Source organism: Macrotis lagotis, chromosome 1 (genome assembly GCF_037893015.1).
Source record: "Macrotis lagotis isolate mMagLag1 chromosome 1, bilby.v1.9.chrom.fasta, whole genome shotgun sequence".
In the NCBI taxonomy this organism is placed as follows: Eukaryota; Metazoa; Chordata; class Mammalia; order Peramelemorphia; family Peramelidae; genus Macrotis; species Macrotis lagotis.
In genome coordinates this window covers 543687923-543707019 of record NC_133658.1, presented here as the reverse complement: position 1 = coordinate 543707019, position 19097 = coordinate 543687923, and the positions used below count along the sequence as shown (strand labels likewise).

Genomic DNA, 19097 nt, shown 5'->3' with positions numbered 1-19097 from the left:
ATAATGAGGCTGTCCTCATCTACACAACTGGCACAAATCTGTAAACATAACCCTGAGAATGCTGTGTAAGGGAAATTCCAGAACTAAGACAATGGGGCAACCCAGAATCCAAACTTAAAAAGCTTCAGAAAATTCATCCAAATGTTAGGCAAAAGACCTGCTCTCACTGAGCACATCCCTCTCTCCTAAACCATCCCCCAAGAGATCTACAAGTAGGCATGCCTTCCTTACCTTACTCATCATAGACATGGTTGAGTTCCCATAATAGTGCAACAGTCCATTTTTATCTGTAAAATTGTACTTAAAACCTGCTAAGTGAACTTCATGGCATATATAAAATGCTAATGTGATGGCGATGATCCCTGTTGTTGGGTGTTTGGGTTTCTAGAAGCAATGAGACACAAAGGCTTGTAACTTAGATGGAAAGTCTAAAACAACAGCATATAGTTCTAAAGGCATATTGGAATTGAAGACTCTTATCTTCAATGACAACAACAGTTGTTTACCCAAAGGAGCTCAATTCATCCCAAACAGTGAAGAGCACTACATACAATTACTATACTTAACTAGAATAATTCAAATCCCAAAGAATTTATATGGGTTTTTTTTTTTTAGGTTTTTTGCAAGGCAATGGGGTGAAGTGGCTTGCCCAAGGCCGCACAGCTAAGTAATTATTAAATGTCTGAGACCAGATTGTACTCCTGACTCCAGGACTGGTGCTCTATCCACTGTGCCACCTAGCTGCCCCCACAGAATTTATTTTAAAAAAATTATTAAGATACTTTCTTGGGTTAGAGATATCAGCATGAATTTGTGCCACCATATCCTGGTAGTGATGAATGGGTAGCTAGCAAGTGTATCTGTGTTCCCATGGTAAATTGTTTATCTAGTTTGTGAAGCTATTTTTCATTTTGTTTTCAAAAACTTGTGAAATTTAAAACCACACTTTTTTGAAAATTAAATATTTAAAATATGCAAATATTTCTGCCTTGATGGCACTCATTAAGGGGAATTAAAAATTCTATACCAGTTCTACAAACATACATGGTTTCTAGGAGTCTCTGCAGTCAAAACAATTTGAAAGGCAGAAAATTATATAAAGTTACCAATATCACAAAAACAATAAGCTAATATTTTAAGAAAATACTCTTTTAAATTAAATTTCAGAGAATTTCTCCAATAGATCCTGTTTGAAGGGATATAGTCTTGCCTTTCAAAGTTTATTTTACCAAGTGATTTTTATATTTCAATGTATTAACTTCTCTGTCATGGCATTCCAAGGTGGAATATAGTACATGAATATGTTTTTGTTAAGTATTATATGCTTCTTTTATAATGAACTAAGGAGTTTCCTTTCTGCTAGCATGCCATCATAATAACCTAAGGGAACCTGGTTGTTATTTTAGAAGATCCTCTGATGTAGTTGTAACATTTAAGGAAGTTTAATTATATATGACAGAAAGAATTTAACCTAGACACTATTACTGAATCTTATTAATTAACAATTATTAGCACACTCAAACTTTTTTTGATAATTCATTCTTTTTTAAAAATTTTATTTTTTGTTTTTACAAGGCAATGGGGTTAAGTGACTTGCCCAAGGCCACACAGCTAGGTAGTTATTAAGTGTCTGAAGCCAGAACTCAGGTCCTCCTAACTCCAGAGCCAGTGCTCTATCCACTGTGCCACCTAGCTGCCCCTGATGATTCATTCTAATCAGTAGGGGAAAAAACTGATCACTATTCATATATATACGTATATGTATTTAAATATATGCTAATATATTTACCTATTTATAAGTCATATACACATCCTTTATAAATTATATAGACAACCTACACAAGGATATAAATTTAAAAAGAATGAAATAAAGATGCATTATGTGATCCTAGTAAGTTTATTGAATAGGAGAATAATGTAGTTAGACCTGCACTTTGGGAAAATCACCATGACAGCTAAATTATTATACCATGCAGGTGATGAAGGTGTGGACTAAGATGTGGTGACTGTGTTAGTGGGTAGAACAGGAGTGACAAAAGAAATGTTGTGGAGAGAAATGACAAGGAGTGGTCACTTGTTAGATATGTGAGGGCTGGGGTATGTGAGTCAAAGACATCACCAAGGAGGCCAACTTGTGAAGATGATAAAGAGATTTAGGGAAGCTGAGAGGAGGCACACCTTTAGTAATTGTTCTTTGCCCTCAATGTTACTTATAAATAGGCATCCAATTTTTAAACTGCTTACCCAAATTACAGAGTGGAAATGTTACTTTAATTGTAAATAACTAAGTTTCAAATGTAAAGTTTTTTCCCTTTACTAGAATGCAGATAAAAAAAGTGAACAATATGGAGGTGTGATGGATCAATATTTTAAATCATCCACTGCCTGCTCATCCTATCCCATACAAAATGAAAAAGGCTTTTCCAAGACTTTATCACTGCCCCAGAGTCAAAACTTACTTACCCAGGAGAGACAGGTAACTACAGAGTGTGTGGAGGTGTGTGTATGGTGGAGTAGGATACTGTTAGAAGATAAAGCTAAATGTGGTTGTATTAAGATAATATGACATGTTGTATTAAGATAGTATGACATGATCCATTTTCCTACTCTCCACTGAATGATCACATATCTCTTAGGGTCAGACCACAGGCCCCACTTTTGAAGATTAATGATCTAGAGTAATTCAATGCCAATTAAGTTCAATATTAGGTGCCCTTTCTTTGCCTTCTCCCCAATATTCCATGGGTATATTTGCATACACATAAACATAATATATGTAATATAAAATGTTATATTTAATATTATGTATATGTAAAATGTATCAAACATAACATTGTTAATATATTTATATTATTATTTTTATGTATTATTTCTCCATCCATAAGTTTTAGAAGAAATATGAAGCCATGCAATCCAGCATCCTCATTTTACAGATGAGGAAATATATGTCCAGCAAGTATGTAGAATCATAAGGAGAGACTTTGGACCTCAAGACATGAGACCCTAAAGGGAAAGAAACCCAAAGACAATTTCCCAGTCACTTAAAAGCTTTTCCTGGAGAGGCTCAAGGGATAGGAGGAAAGAAGGTATACTGGCAATGAGGAAGACAAACTGAACAATGGGGGAAACCCATTTGATAGATTCCTTATTCTTAATAATTAAGAGTCAAATCCACTTCCTTTTTTTCTGCTTTTAAATTTCAACCAATAAAAAAAAAAATCAAACCATATGGATATTTATACTCTTAACAAATAGATCTGAATAGTACATAGTCACCAAGATATGTTTTAAAATAATACCCCAGTCTTTAAAGAGCTAATGTTACTCTGGCTACTAAAACAGTTTTCTGTAGCACAACTCAAAACAATAATAATATGATAATAATGTTAGTAATAATGAGAGCATTGCTTTAGCACCGATACTTTACAAATATTACCTCATTTGATCCTCACAAGAATTCTAGGATGTAGGTGCTACCCTCATTTTTACGGTTCATGAAACTGAAGCAAATAGGAATCAAGTGACTTTCCCAGGATCATAGAACTAGTAAGTATCTGAGGTCACATCTGACAGCTCTCTATTTAATGAGTCACTTAGCTGCCTATAGAATATGAGCAGCAGAGTGGTGGGTTGTATAGGGCACTAGATCTTAATTCCTAAAGACCTGGATTGATATCATACCCCTTCCCCTAGCATATCTTAATGTCCCTTCCTCAGTTTCCCCATCTGCAAAATGAGGGGTCTGGGGCAGACATTTCTGAATTCCCTTCCAGCTCTAGTTTGGTGATCCATGAATGTGGTTCTGGATAACCCTAAAAATTCTGGCTGTCCGTTCTTCTAATTTAGCTTACTCTATGACAGGCAACAAAAACCAAAACAAACAGGAAGAAAAATTACAAAAAAATTTACAAAAAAAAAACCAAACCTGTCAATTGTGTGAGAATAGATTATACCAAACATTTCAAAACTACAAAAACTCTATCACTTTTATCAGTGTAAGCATTCCTTCCATTTATGGGGGTTGTTTATGCCCCCTGCCCCTGCCCAAGGCTTAGTTTTTATAAATTACTATAACCCCTCAAAATTCACTTCTTAGTGGCCAACCTTCAGTCATGGACTTCACCCTGCTTAGCTGGGCTCAGCTTAGCTCATCCTCAGCCAAGAAGTACACAACCCATCCCCAGGACATAATCAAAACATCTTCAATTTTAAACAATAGGTCCAAAGTCTGTCTTTGAGAATGCAAGGTGATTTTCACACTGTGAAGTGATTCAGCATCAAAGTGGGACTTAATTGATCTGTGCACATGTATTTTTATATTCACAGAAATCTGTATTTCTGTGTACATGCATACATATATGTACATATAGACATGTACATATCTACCTATATATACACATTAAAAACATGCAAATATATTCAATGTGAGTGTTCTTACTCCTTACATACATCTCAGAATAATCCCAGTTGAGACACCACTTCCTCTCTGGTTTATAAACTCTTTTGCCCAAAGCCCTTCTTTTTTGTCTCTTAAAAAATGCCTTTTTTTTTAATTGATAAATAATTGATGAAAAAGCACAAACCTCTTTTTTGGGAAAAGTTGTAGGAAACTGAAGCATGTTGAAAGCAGCTATCCTTGTAATAATAGGATCTAGGATTCTGATTTGTTCAGGTTTATAGATCAGATTTAAAGCTGGCTTCTTCCAAAAATGATTAATCTCCTAAAACAAAGAACAAATTGGTTAAAATTGGCCTTTAAAAACTTTTTTAAAAAAATCAAATGTTTAAAAAAATTTTAAAAAACCTAAAACCAAAAAAACTCAAACCCTTTAGATCAACTCACTGGTGTGATGCCAGCCAGCAGTTCCCATAGCCATTTCAAGTCATAGGATTTGAAGACTGTAAGGACAGCAACAGAGTTAGGGTCATTGTCCTCTGGGTTTGTAAAGACAGATTCTGGATAAAAAATTCGGAAAGTTGTTCTTGTCCCAACATCCTCTTCATGTCCTCTGACAGGTCCATCATTTATTCTGTAAAGGAAATTTAATGTCACTGTAAATCTACTTTTGTCTATTACCACAGTGTGAAGAAATTTCCTAGTGACAGAATTTTTAAAAAACCATAGGCAAATCACCCTAGGTCATCCCACTTCTGGGCTAAGCCATTAGCAACCTCCCTAGGCCTCCCTAGGTCCTTGGTCAGTGAGTTAATGAATATTAATTAAACACCACTATGTGACAAGGACTATACTAAGTTCTGAGGATACAAAGAAAGGTAAGACAGTCCTGTTTCCCAAGAAGCACAGTCGAATCTGAAAGACAAACAATTGGATAAAAACAAATTTGTTGTTCAGTTGTTTTTCAATCATGCTACACTCTTTTTGGCCCGACTCTGGGTTTCTAGGTAGAGATACTGAGGTGCTTTATTTCTTTCTCCAGTTCATTTCACTGATCAGGAAACCAATGTAAACAGGGTTAAGTGACTTGACTAAGGTTGGATTTGGATTCAGGTCTTCCTGACTTCATATCAATCACTCTATCTACTATTCCACCTGGTTGTTTACTCCCCATTCTCCCCCTACCAAAAAGAAAAACCTACATACAAGATATATTGGAAATAACTGTGGGAAGATGTTAGTATTAAGGAGAATCAGAAAAAGCTTCTTGTAGAAGATATTTTAATTGAGACGTGAAGGAAACCTGGGAAGCTAGGATGTAGAGATAAGATGGCTTTAAAATGAGTTAGATCACCAATGAATTGCTGTTGGGCTCTAGATCCGTATGTTCCATTTCTTTATGATTTATGAATTGTCTTTATAATCAAAAAATAGTTAATAGGAAGGGGCTTTAAATCCAGTTCAGTTCCCTAACACTCCCTATTTAATAGAATGGTGAAATGACTTGCTAAAAGAGCCCTTATCTTTTCTGATTCAGTTTTCTTCCCTTTCCATCGTTGTGCTCTGAAACATGCATAATTCACCTGGAAGAATGCATGAGGCACATGTGAGCACTTGAGGATTGGATTGTTTCAGGCTTTATAAAGTGTGATTGTCATAGTTAGTTTCACATCCTCTAAAAACAAATTCAAACAGAGGGGCACTGTATAAACTAGTAAAGATATTGCTCTGTATCAGTACTGCTCTGTAACTGAAAAGCAAAAACCATTTTTCTTTTGTTAAAAATCATTTAACTTAGAAAAAAACAAATGAAATACTCAGGTTTTTGTAATATTTAATGAATATATTTTCATGTGTAACAATGATAATCTTTGAGGTTAGATTTCAACCTCATTTTATGTAAGAGGTATGTTTAATTTAGGGATAAATTTAGTTTTGATAAATCTACAGTCACTGATTCAATTATTTTAGCCAATGCTCCCAATATCACATGTAAATTGACTATGCTTAAATGGGTAGAGTTTACTTATGAAATGTATTTAGATAGGATAAATCTTGATTGACCCAAATGCTTAGTAAATTAGTATTTCCAGTTAATCTGATAAGGGCTTTTTCTTTCTTTGTGATTGAAAATCTTTATATAGCCTTAAATCTGAAATGCCAAATACCAAAAAAAAGTCTGCTTAAATGAACAACAATAAAAACCCTGGAATTTCATCAATCCCCAAATTATACATTATAACACTTAGGGTAAATTAATATTTTAAAAGAAATCTGACATTTTAAAGTCAAAGAAATACAGATTGCATGATGCAGGTTTTAACTAAATACCTTAACCACTAAATGGAAAAAGGGGTAATTGAATCATCTGTTATATAAGATTTCTTTTCCACATGATTTGTGATATCTATGGAAAGAGTCTCACCACAAAAATGATTAAGTGACTTACACTCTAGAAATTGCAAAACTGTAAGAATTACAGCAAATTTTGGGGACAATAAATGGGAACTGGTTAGTATTTAAAATGTAAAGATAACTTTTTATGAGAATACACAAGTAAAGAACTACTTTTCTTTCTTTTTTTTTTTTTTTAGGTTTTTGCAAGGCAAATGGGGTTAAGTGGCTTGCCCAAGGCCACACAGCTAGGTAATTATTAAGTGTCTGAGACCGGATTTGAACCCAGGTACTCCTGACTCCAAGGCCGGTGCTTTATCCACTACACCACCTAGCCGCCCCCAAGAACTACTTTTCTTAAGCTGTTATAAAACAGAAAGGAAGAAATGTATTTACCTTATTATCACATCATAGGAGTCGATTTTTTCTCCCAGTGTCTTATTCTTTAAAACTGCTCCATTACCAACAACAACACATTTTTTACAGGGCTCTCTTGAAAATAGACATAACAGACAGCACAGAATTAGATACTAGAGATTACTTTATTGAATTACTCATAACCCAGGCATGGGATTATTTTTTTTAAAAGACCCAAAGCAAATAACAGTCCAATAGACTATTTCAATAATAATATATACGGAAACAGGAAACCAATAGTATATCAGGTATGCCAGCAAGAAAGAAGATGTTGGCACAAAGAGATTATCCAGAGAATAAATATATTCTGTGTTGATGGAGGAGACAAAGATATATTTGTTTTAGAAATCATGTGAATAAAATCCACACATACACACACATATATAAACAAACTGTATCCATTATTCTGAGCATTTAATGATAATATAATGAATACAGGCCCAAGCAGAGATGTGGATCTGGCTGCAGAAGTATTGACTTAGAGCATTCTTCAATCTGGGTTTGTTGCTGTCCTTTGAGTCATGTCCAAATCTCTGTGACCTTCTTTGGTGTTTTCTTGGATTGCTATTTCTTTCTCAAGTTCACTTGGCAGATGGGGAAACTGAGGCAAACAGGGTTAAGTGACTTACTCAGGGGACACAGCTATTATGGTCCAAGGCCAGATCTGAACTCAAGAAGATGAGTCTCCTGCCTCCAAACCCAGCATTCTTTGCACTTTGCCACCTAGCTGCCCTCAGTCTAAGTTAGGCCTTTCAAATGTGACACTAAATGGGATCTCTTTTCACAACAGTCTAAATAGGTGCTATGTGATACTCAGGATGAAATCGAGTCAATTCATTGACTATCCTTTCAGTCCTCACCTAGGGAATCATCAGCAGGCTGAAATTACATTCACTCTCCCTTCAGGCTGAAATTACATTCACTCTCCCTTCCTCAGAGGTAGGAGGGCTCACAGTGCTGTGTGGATCACTGTTATATGAGGGAGCTTTGGAATCATCTAAAGGTCAGCTGTTGTTGTTATGGAGTATTTTAGTTACCAGACAGTATCTATGGAAAAGATTGATCATAAAGGCAGTCAAGGAGAATGAAGATTAAGAAACTGGCACTGGATTTGCCAACCAAGATAATCATTGGTAATTTTGGAGAGAGTGGTTTGGGAGGAATGATAAGCTAAGGGGTTAAGAAAAACTGAAAGGAAAGACAGTGGCAGCACTTACTATAGACAACCTTTTCAAGGACTTTAGTACAAAGGGGCAGAAGAGAGATTGGATGATAATAGGAATAAAAGGACTGAGTGAGATTTTTTTTTTTTACAGGATGGGGAGACATTGGCAGGTTTGTATACAATAGGTAATGAGCCCGTGAGATTAAAAAAAAAAGGAGAAAAGAACAGAGATGACAGAGGAAAAATCTCTTGGTGGATATGAGATGGAATAGGATCACTTTGACAAATAGAAGGATTAGCCCTATGAGACAGAGATGAAGGAAGAAAATAGCAGAGGATACCTGAGTGATAGGAAATGAGTATGAGGGGAGAGAAGGTGCTCCCTGCAAATGGCTTCAGATTCTTTCTATAAAATAAAGGGCAAGGTTCTCAGTTGAGAGTGAGAAACTGTGGGAATTTTGAAGAGAGATGAGAAGGTTTGGAAGAGCTGCTGCGGAGAGTGGGATAGAGAGTTGCTAGTGGATATATGAGTAGGATACAGGCCAGGAATCACAAAACTGCAATGGACAATCAGAATAATTGATGATTGTTTCCACCTTTGTCCAGCAGGACATGTGTGTAGGTACAAAGGTGATGAATCATACAAGACAGGCTTGGCTGGGTTCCCTGGCTGAGGCAAGTGGGTTGAAATACTCCTTATTCCCTATTGCCACCCAAAGGTTCTCCCCCTTTCTCCTTCACTCAGTCATCTCTGATCCTGATCCTTTGAGGTGGCATCTAAACCTGCCAGTAAATATTTATTAAGTACCAAAATGTATTCTAGTACCAGGGAGATAAGAGGAGGTCAAAGTCAATCCCTGTCTAAAAGGAGCATACAATTTAATGATTTTTTGTTGTTGTTCAGTCATTTTTAGTCATGACCCAATTTGAGGTTTTCCTAGCAAAAACCAAAATGCCATTCCCTTCTCTAGCTCATTTTATAGATGAGAAAACTGAGGCAACAGGGTGAAGTGACTTACCCAGGATCACATAGCTAGTAAGTGTCTGAGACCAGATTTGAACTCAGGAAGAGGAGTCCAGGCTTGGCATTCTACCCACTGTACCACCTAGTTTAGTTAACTTATAATCTAATGTTAAAATTCTGTAGACACTAAAATACTACTATATGTAGTACCACTTCCTATCAAATTCTACAACATCCCTAACCAGTAGCTCCCTAGTCCTTCCTTGAAAATTTCCAAGTCCCTTCTCACATTTATCCAGGGAAAGGGTTGGTCAAAGAAAATTGAAAATATGATAAATATTTTCAAGTGTTAACCAAGATCACAGATTAAGAGCTTTGAGAATTTAAGAGACCATCCAATCTAACTCCTTCCTTTTTCCAGTGTGAGAAAACAGGCCAAGAGAGATGAAGTGATTTGCCCAAGGTCCTTCAGGAATGAAAGGAATCAGAATTTGAACCCAGGTTTTTTTAAACTCCAAATCCAGACCCTTCCCCCATAGCAGCACCCTTCCTTTCTTACCACAGGGTTATAGAAAGGAGGCTTCGATTTGTTTGCTTAAACCCATAGGGCAGAAGTGTCAAATGGAAAAAAAAAAGACACAGAATTAGGCTTCAACTTGTTTGCCTAAACCCATAGGGCAGAAGTGTCAAATGGAAAAAAAAAAAGACACAGAATTAGGCTTATGATCTCAGAGTTCCCTCCTAAAACTAATAATGGCGATTTACAAAGCTGCTCTTGCCTTTCTGAAATAATTTGAATTATGAAAAAGTTATTTTTCCTTGGGAAACTGAAACATTCGTATCTAAGCAATATAATGTTAAGCTACTTGAATTGTCTTTTGCTTATATTTGCATCACTGGCCTATCTTATAACAGGTGCTTAATACTTTTCTCTGTCTCTATTTCTTCTTCCTTTCTATTTCTTTTTCTTTCCTTCTTCCTTTCTTTTCACTTGGCTTCATAGTCTTGATCCCAATAATGACCAAAAGTTACATTTCTATTAATACAGAAGGTACTGATCTGACAACTTTATTTTTTGGTTTCATTCTCACTTCTGTTTTGTGGGGTAAAACAGTTGAGCATAAAACTTCTTTCTCTAAAAGACAAGAAAAAGTAATGTGTTCAGTTTTAAATGCATATATATGTGTGTGTACAAACATACACACACCTTGTTTCTCTCTAGGAATAAGCTTTTGCTCACCCTTTATGTTTGTTAGCATAGTTAATCTTTAGAGAAGGGGTGAAAGAGAGGAAAGAGAAAAGAAGAGGAACAGAGAAGGAGAAGAAAGAGGAGGAGAAAGAAGAAAGATGATTATTCCAGGAGAAAGGTAAAAGTAGGAATGTAGAAGCTAACTAACCACTTCCACCCCCTTGCCTCATTCTTCCAGGAAGGGAGACCATGGGTTACGCTGAAAGCATACTCCTCCCATTTGACTTTAGGAGAAGGGGATCATGGCTTCCCCTAGGAAAAATTACAAAGCAGACACCTCCTTAACCCTCCTTCCCATGTATCTCCATCCCCTCAGGTAATGAGGGCACTCATTATCAACTTCCTCCACCCAACCATCTCCCAGAGAGGTCCATGCTCCAAAAATATCTTCTTTACCCCCACTGCATTCTTGCTATGTATGACTGACAAGATCACTATCTCCTGTTCTCTGAACCCTGTTTGCTAATCTGACTGCACCTCTATTTGTTAGAATGTCAGACAATGTGAGGGAAGCCTTTTTGGTAGGATAGCTTCCCATTAGGTCTCTACTCTGCCAATAGATAAGACCAATGGGGTAGGACAGGGAGAGGGGAAAGTCTTATTCCAGTCTAATATTTCATATCCAAGAGGGCTTCAGGGTCATAAAACAAAGGGATTCTTAGCATACACTTTGCTTTGACTCCTATAATAAAGTAACACCTTTTAGCCAGAAAATCCAAGTTCTGAGCAGTCCTGCCCCAAAAGCAGGGAGGTCCAGCCATTTGGTTTCCTCTAGGTTAAGAATCTTTCCAGGGGGTCTAGGGGTCTAGAATCAGCTTTCTCTTTCTCCCTTCCCACCCTCCATTCCACAAAACTGAGCTGAGAAATAGTTTCTAATCTAAAGTCTGCAAATTTTGGGCACTTTTGGCAGACCTAACTCTTATCCTCCTCTCCTAAGAGTTGGGCATTTATTCAATGGATGAACCAGGAATACTGACCCAGATGTTGCCAAGACTGAGACCTGTTGGCATCATCACTGACAATCCATACTCTGAGTGAGCCCCATTATACCTGGGAGTTTGTCCTATAGAATCTGAAGAGCCATGCAAAAAGAATGTCTGGCTTGAGATAAAAGTGTAAAGTAGTGAAAGTGTGCCTTTGGGTCCTCCTAATCATCACATAAGAAGGTTGGGTCAGGGCAGAAGGACCTGAGCTTTGATGACCCCACAGAGCTGAGAAACTTCTCTGAATTTCAGGCAGTTTAAAAGGTGTATGTGTTGCAATCTTTAACTCACAGCAGCTTCTAAGAGTTTAGAAATTACAAATGGGGATATTCTCTCTCATTCTCTCTCTCTCTCTCTCTCTCTCTCTCTCTCTCTCTCTCTCTCTCTCTCTCTCTCTCCCTCCCTCCCTCCCTCCCTCCCTCTCTGTAGGAGGAAGGGGGTTGGATAAGATCACTAGGCTCCAGTTTTAGCAGTCTTATTATGTGAGTCTGTCTGAATGTTTGTGTCCCCATCCTCAGATGCTTCTCCTTGTTAAGAAACTTTCAAATCATCTTCACCTGGTAAAATCTACCCTTTCCAGTCTTAGAATTAAAGTCTGTAACTTGAACTGTCATCTTTTGTTTAATCCAAAGAAACTTGCTGATCCCTACATGAGAAATTAGAATCAGTTCTGGAAATTAATCCCACTGTAATCTTATGCCTCTGGTTCCACTATCCATTCTCGAACACTATTAGCCTCCATCCTATGAACTTATTATTTTCTTGTGCAAATGATCTCTCTTCCTACCAAAACTTTCTACCATGTGAAATATTATAGGAGTCTTAAACATTCCAACTGGCAATAAAATCCTAATGTATAAAATATAAATATACCTATTAAATATAGCAATAGATTTAGATTACCAGGTGAGGAGGAATGGGTGGTGAAGGAGATAGACACTGAGCAAAATAACTTTTTCTGTATTATTAAGGAAAGTTTTATTAACACTGAAATTTAAAATACTAATCAGTTCTTTCTCTATATTAAGGTTCAGTGGAACTTTAGCTAACATGAGAACTATGTTATGGGTAATTCCAAAGACCTATGCAAATATCACAGGCTCTCTGAAATACAATCCCTGTTAAGATCAGACTTCATTAAAAAACCAAAACAATACACAACAGGGCAGCTGGTGGTACAGTGGATAGAGGACCTGAGCTCATATATGATCTCACCCACTTACTAGATGTGTGATCCTGGACAAATTTAATCCCAGTTGCCTCCAACTGAATGAATGAATGAATGAATGAATAAAAGCTGTGCACAGTCATTTTCTCTTTCCAGGAGACTTGGTCTTTATATCATGTATGACAACTATATATCACAGATTTATATGTATAGATATATAGAGAGAGTTATAACTATAGATATTATTAAAAAACTATTATCACCAGTCACAGGCAATTTAAAAATACTACTTTTGTATTGGATCCCTACCCACCATCTTAAAACTGTAATCATATTTTACTCTATTCTCTTCCTTTACCTGTCACTTCCAATTTGTTGCCAAGTCCTATTGGTTTAATCTCCATAACAGCAACAACAATAACAGCAGCTAACATTTACATACTACATGAGGCTAAGAGCTTTATGCTTATTATTTCATTTGATTCTCATGGCAGCCCTGGGTAGTAATATTTTTATTCCTATTTGATAGTCAAAATAAAAAAGAGATAAAAAAAAAAGGTTGAGTGACTTGCCCAGAATCACCCAATTAATAAATATCTGAGGTTAGATTTTAAACTCAGGTACTCCTGATTCCAAACCTGGAATCCCCTTCTTTCTACTCCTCTAGCATCTCCTAATTTATGCTCTTATCACCTCTTGCTCAGACAATCAGAATAGTTTTCTAATTGACCTCCCTAATTTATCATTCCTCTCTCCTCAATTCTTTTACAAAACTACCAGACTAGTCCCTGTAATGCATACATTTTTTATTTTAGAAAAAATACCCTTTTGGTTGTGGGAAATCTGGGACATATTGTTGGTGGAACTGTGAACTCATCCAACCTTTCTGGAGAGAAATTTGGAACTATGCTCAAAGCGCAACAAAAATGTGCATACCCTTTGATCCAGCAATACCGGGTCTATACCCTGAAGAGATGATGAAAAAGGGTAAAAACATCACTTGTACAAAAATGTTCATAGCAGCCCTGTTTGTGGTGGCAAAGAATTGGAAATCAGGTAAATGTCCTTAAATTGGGGAATGGCTTAGCAAACTGTGGTATATTTATGTCATGGGATACAATTGTTCTATTAGAAACCAGGAGGGATAGGAATTTAGGGAAGTCTGGAAGGATTTGCATGAACTGATGCTGAGTGAGATGAGCAGAACCAGAAAAATACTGTACACCCTAACAGCAACATGGGAGTGATCAATGATCAACCTTGATGGACTCACTCATTTCATCAGTGCAACAATCAGGGACAATTTTGGGCTGTCTGCAATGGAGAATACCATCTGTATCCAGATTAAAGAACTGTGGAGTTTAAACAAAGTCCAAGGACTACTTCCTTTAATTTAGGGGAAAAAAAACTTATCTTATTTGTCTGATCTTGTTATCTCTTATACTTTATGTTTCTTCCTTAAGGATATGATTTTTCTCTCATCACATGCAATTTAGATCAATGTATACCATGGAAACAATGTAAAGACTGTCAAATTGCCTTCTGTTGGGGGGGGAGAGAAGTAAGATGAGGGGGAAAAATTGTAAAACTCAAAATAAATAAAATCTTTAATAAAAAAAACCCTTTCAATGCTTCTATAATATCTATAGAATAAAAATACAGACTCACTATCCTAGAAATTACAACTTTACATAATTCAGTTCCAACCCATATTTTCCAATTTATTTCACATTATTTCTCTTCATATCCACTGACAATTCCTCCCAATTCTGTGCATTTTGTTCTGGTTCTCTACTGGAATACACTCTTATCTTCATTTCTACTTGAACTAATCCTCCTCTCTCTTGTCAAGGTTTACTTAGAGGACTATAATAATAATGCTGCCTTCCCTGATTACCATCTCACAGCTTAAATTATTGATTTTCATCTGTATCATCATTGCCTTGCATACAGCAGACCCTACATAAATGTTTACTGAATGAAAGTAAAGCAAAGTCTTAATGAAAACAATTCACTTTCAAAATAGAAGTATCTTACAATAAAGTCCTAAATCTAGTTTTTTCACTATAAACTGAGTTCTAAAGGACAGGAAAACACATTTCTTCATTGTTTAAATGGCAATAGTGGTAAAAATAAAATATTAAATCTTTTTTTAATTTAAATTTTTTTTTATTTATTTAAGGCAATGGGGCTAAGTGACTTGCCTAAGGTCACATAGCTAGGCAATTATGAAGTGTTTGTTTGAGGTCACATTTGAACTCAGGTCCTCCTGACAACAAGCCTGGTACTCTATCCACTGTACCACCTAACTGCCCCAATATATTAAAATCTTTTAAAACAAAATAGCCAGAAAGATGTACAAACAACCCTGAGAGGCTAAGATTCTGTGTTTTCATCCTTTTTTGAAATTTTTGCATTTTTTTTTACATATCTCTAATATACTCTTATGAGCAACATACAGTATAGGGACTGAGTGTTGGAAATGCATCTAATCTACTCAATCCAGAAGATCAGTTACAAAGGAGGAGAACCTTCCTTGCAAGGAAGGTCATTCCCAGACTTTCCATTCCCTCTTCCTGTTATGATCCCTGCCTATTGTCCCTGGAAGTTTTAACCTCCTGCAAAACAAATTGAGAGAAATAATAGAAAATATCTTCAAATCTTTTTCAAAAGCCCACTTGAAAAATTTCTAGTCCCAGTCAAAAGGTCCCCCAAAAGATTCCTATGCTATCAGAGTAAGAATTAGTTTTTCTTCCCCTCTTCTTTCAATCATTTAAAGAAAACACCTAGTATCCAGGAACTTCATCAACACCATGATGTCTTTGAGTGACTATGGGCTCTGAAACAACTTGTGTATGTCTGCTATTACAAAATCTAGACCCCAATGAAAATCCATTTATGTTCATGTGTCAATGGAATATTTCACATTTTACTTTTTTTTTTTTTAAGTTTTTGCAAGGCAATGGGGTTAAATGGCTTGCCCAAGGCCACACAGCTAGGTAATTATTAAGTTCTGAGGCCGGATTTGAACTCAGGTACTCCTGACTCCAGGGCCAGTGCTCTATCCACTGCACCGCCTAGCCACTCCTACTTTTTTTTTAACCATAGGGGAACACCTCATTACATTAGCCTATCACTAAGAAGATCCCCCCCCTTTGCAATAAGCCCTTCTCTCCAGTTTTGACTTCCTCAATGGATCAATGATACAGTCAACTAGTCAAGTTGCTAGAAGTCCCTTGAAGGTTGGGACTATATTCTATTTATTTTTAAACTCTCCAGTATATAACATGGAACATTATATGTACTAAATCTTAATCAATATTTTTTGACTCAATGAGTAGTATTCAAAGTGAGTTCTCTCTTCTTGTAAAAGATATCTTTTACTGAAAAATCCCCAAAAGCACCTATTATACCTTTATATTGTCTTCTATAGGCACACCCTAAAATCAAGGACATGAAGTATAGCAGGAAACTATGTTAGGGAAGGAGAAGAGGAGATCTATTGATGCTGATACTGAAAAGGGAGTAAAGTACATTTTCTTATGGAAAGATAACAGAACCACTTATTAAATACTTAGTATGTTCAAAACTAGCTAAGCTTAGGTATGTCAGGCTATAAGACTTGCCTAAGAAAGTCCAGCTAAGCATAATCCCGGCCCTAAGAAGTTTTGAATGCTAAGTGACCAATAAGATCAGGTCCAAATCTATATTTATTCTTTAGGACATACTACTGAGATTACTACTCAATCACTAAATGAGGTAACTTCAAAAGGGACAAAGTTATTTGGGCTATCAAGACTAGTATTCTCCAAAGGACCACATATTTGAGTTGTAAATATTTGAGTAGCTTAACCAGAGGAAAAGGCCATGTGCTAATTTGTCATTCTTCACTACCTTTACCAAGCATCCTGATCTTTTTAACGCCTGCCACACATTTCTAGTAAAAAACATAGAATTTATAAAGGAAACTTTGAAAAGAGAAATCAGGGGAAAACATATTGAGTCACAACAAACAATGACAATAACTATAGTTTGAACATAATTTGAAATTAGCAAGATAAAATTTTAAAAATCAGATTAGATTATCAATTTTTTTGTTTGTTTTTGCAAGGCAAATGGGGTTAAGTGGCTTGCCCAAGGCCACACAGCTAGTGTGTCTGAGTGTCTGAGACCAGATTTGAACTCAGGTACTCCTGACTCCAAGGCTGGTGCTTTATCCACTGTGCCACCTAGCCGCCCCTAGATTATCAATTAAAGGAGAATTTTCAACCTCTTTCTAGGTAGTTCGTATGCCCGTGAATGAAGGAAAATTGCATGTAATACTTGTAGAAGAATTCAAAACTTTAAAATTCCCTCATTCTTAGAACCTTAGGTGCTAAAATAAGATTGAACATCTTCTAGATCATCAAGATGACTTTCCTGCTTTCAAATACATTTTTGTTCAAATATAAAAGGGAGATAGCTGTAATACAATGAAAATAACAATATCTGGGTGTGAGAAAACCCCAAGGGTAACTCTACTACTACTAGGTATATGATATTAGGCAAGTTTAGTTTTCTCATCTGAAAAATGAATTGGGTAATTTTGAAGGCCCCTTCCAAGGCTAATGATTTGGTATTAATTTTTTGACAAATTTGTTTGTTTCAGGTTTAAAGGACATATTTTCTGTGATCTTACACTTATCACAATGATTAATATGACAGAAAAAGAAAATGATAAATGTTGGAGAAGATGTGATAGAATTGGAACAGTAATGCAATGTTATTGCTTTTTTATATTTTTTTCCCCCAATTGCATGCAAAGGTAGTTTTCAACATTCATTTTTTTGCTAGCATTTCAGTTCTACATTTTTCTACCACCCTCCCTTCTCTCCTCCCTCCCCCCCCCATCCCATGGTGGCAAACATTATGGTAAAAGTTGCACATGTACATTTGTGTTTAATGTATTTACCTATTAGTCATGTTGTGAAAGAAGAATTAGGGGCAGCTGGGTGGTGCAGTGGATAGAGTACCGGCCCTGGAGTCAGGAGTACCTGAGTTCAAATCTGGCCTCAGACACTTAATAATTACCTAGCTGTGTGGCCTTGGGCAAGCCACTTGACCCCATTGCCTTGCAAAAAAAAAAAAACATAATAAAAAAAGTAATAAGAATTAGAACTAAGAGGAAAGAAAAAATGGGAAAGGAAAAACTTTTAAAAAATTTTTAAAAAGTGAACATAGTATGCATTCCAGAGTTTTTTCCTCTTGATGTGGATGGCATTGTCCATAGCATGTCTCTCTGGGTTTCCTTGATTTCTGAATTGCTGAGAGGAGTAGCATCTATCACAGTTGATCATCTCACAATGTTGTTATTGTGTAATATATTTCTTGGTTCTGCCCACTTCGTTCAGTATCAGTTCATGTAGGTCTTTCCATACTTCTCTAAAGTGCAATTACTCATGGTTTCTTATAGAACAATCATATTCCATAACATTCAGATACCATAACTTGTTCAGCCATTCTTCAATTGATTGGCATCCCCTCAATTTCCAATTTTTTGCCAGTACCAAAAGAGCTCCTACAAATATTTTTGTACATGTGTGTCTTTTTCCTTTTTTTATGATCTCTTCGGGATATAGTGTAACACTAATGTGGGTTGTGAATTGATCCAACCATTCTAGAGAGCAATTTGGTACTATGCCCAAAAAGCTATAAAACTGGGCATACCCTTTGATCCAGCAATACCACTACTAGGTCTGTATCCCAAAAATATCAAAGAAAATGGAAAAGGAATAATAGGTACAAAAATACTTATATAGCAGTTCTTTTTGTTGTGGCAAAGAATTGAAAATTGTGGAGATGTACATCAATTAAGAAATGGCTGTACAATTTGTGGTATATGAGTATAACAGAGTACTATTGTCCTATAAGAAATCATGAACAGGTAGATTTCAGAAAAATCTGGAGTTATGGGAACAAATCTGGAGTGCAGTAAACAGAACTAGGAGTACATTGTACACTATAACATTACACAAATGATCAACTATGAAAGACTTAGTTCTTCTCGGCACTACAATGATTCAAGAAAATTCCAAAAGACTTGTGATAGAAAATGCTATCCATATCCAAAGAATGAACTAGGGAAAATGGATGAACACTTTAGTATACTATTTTCATTTTTTTTTCCTTTCTGTTCTGATTCTTCTTTCATAATGAGACTAATGTAGAAATATGCTTAACATGATTGTAGTTGTATAACCTACATCAGACTGCTTGCTGTTTTGGAGAGATGATAAGGGAAGAAGGTAGAAAAATTTGGAACTCAAAATCTTACAAAAATGAATAGTTTTCAATAAAATTAGCTTTACATGCAATTGGGGGG

At 36.1% G+C, this 19097-nt stretch overlaps 1 protein-coding gene across 5 annotated transcripts in view; it reads right to left on the bottom strand.

Annotated features, from left to right (window-relative positions):
- The window catches only part of ST3GAL6 (ST3 beta-galactoside alpha-2,3-sialyltransferase 6), a 138580-nt gene that overhangs the window by 70011 nt on the left and 49472 nt on the right, over positions 1-19097 (bottom strand). For 3 of the 5 annotated variants that reach the window (XM_074214307.1, XM_074214308.1, XM_074214309.1), the window contains exons 7-10: positions 7187-7282; positions 4844-5030; positions 4584-4721; positions 232-384 (exon numbers count right to left, since the gene is read on the bottom strand). In XM_074214307.1, the coding sequence (XP_074070408.1) occupies positions 232-384; positions 4584-4721; positions 4844-5030; positions 7187-7282 (574 nt within the window). The remainder of the gene's footprint in view (positions 1-231; positions 385-4583; positions 4722-4843; positions 5031-7186; positions 7283-19097) is intronic. The other 2 variants (XM_074214310.1, XM_074214311.1) reach the window with 1 other exon arrangement.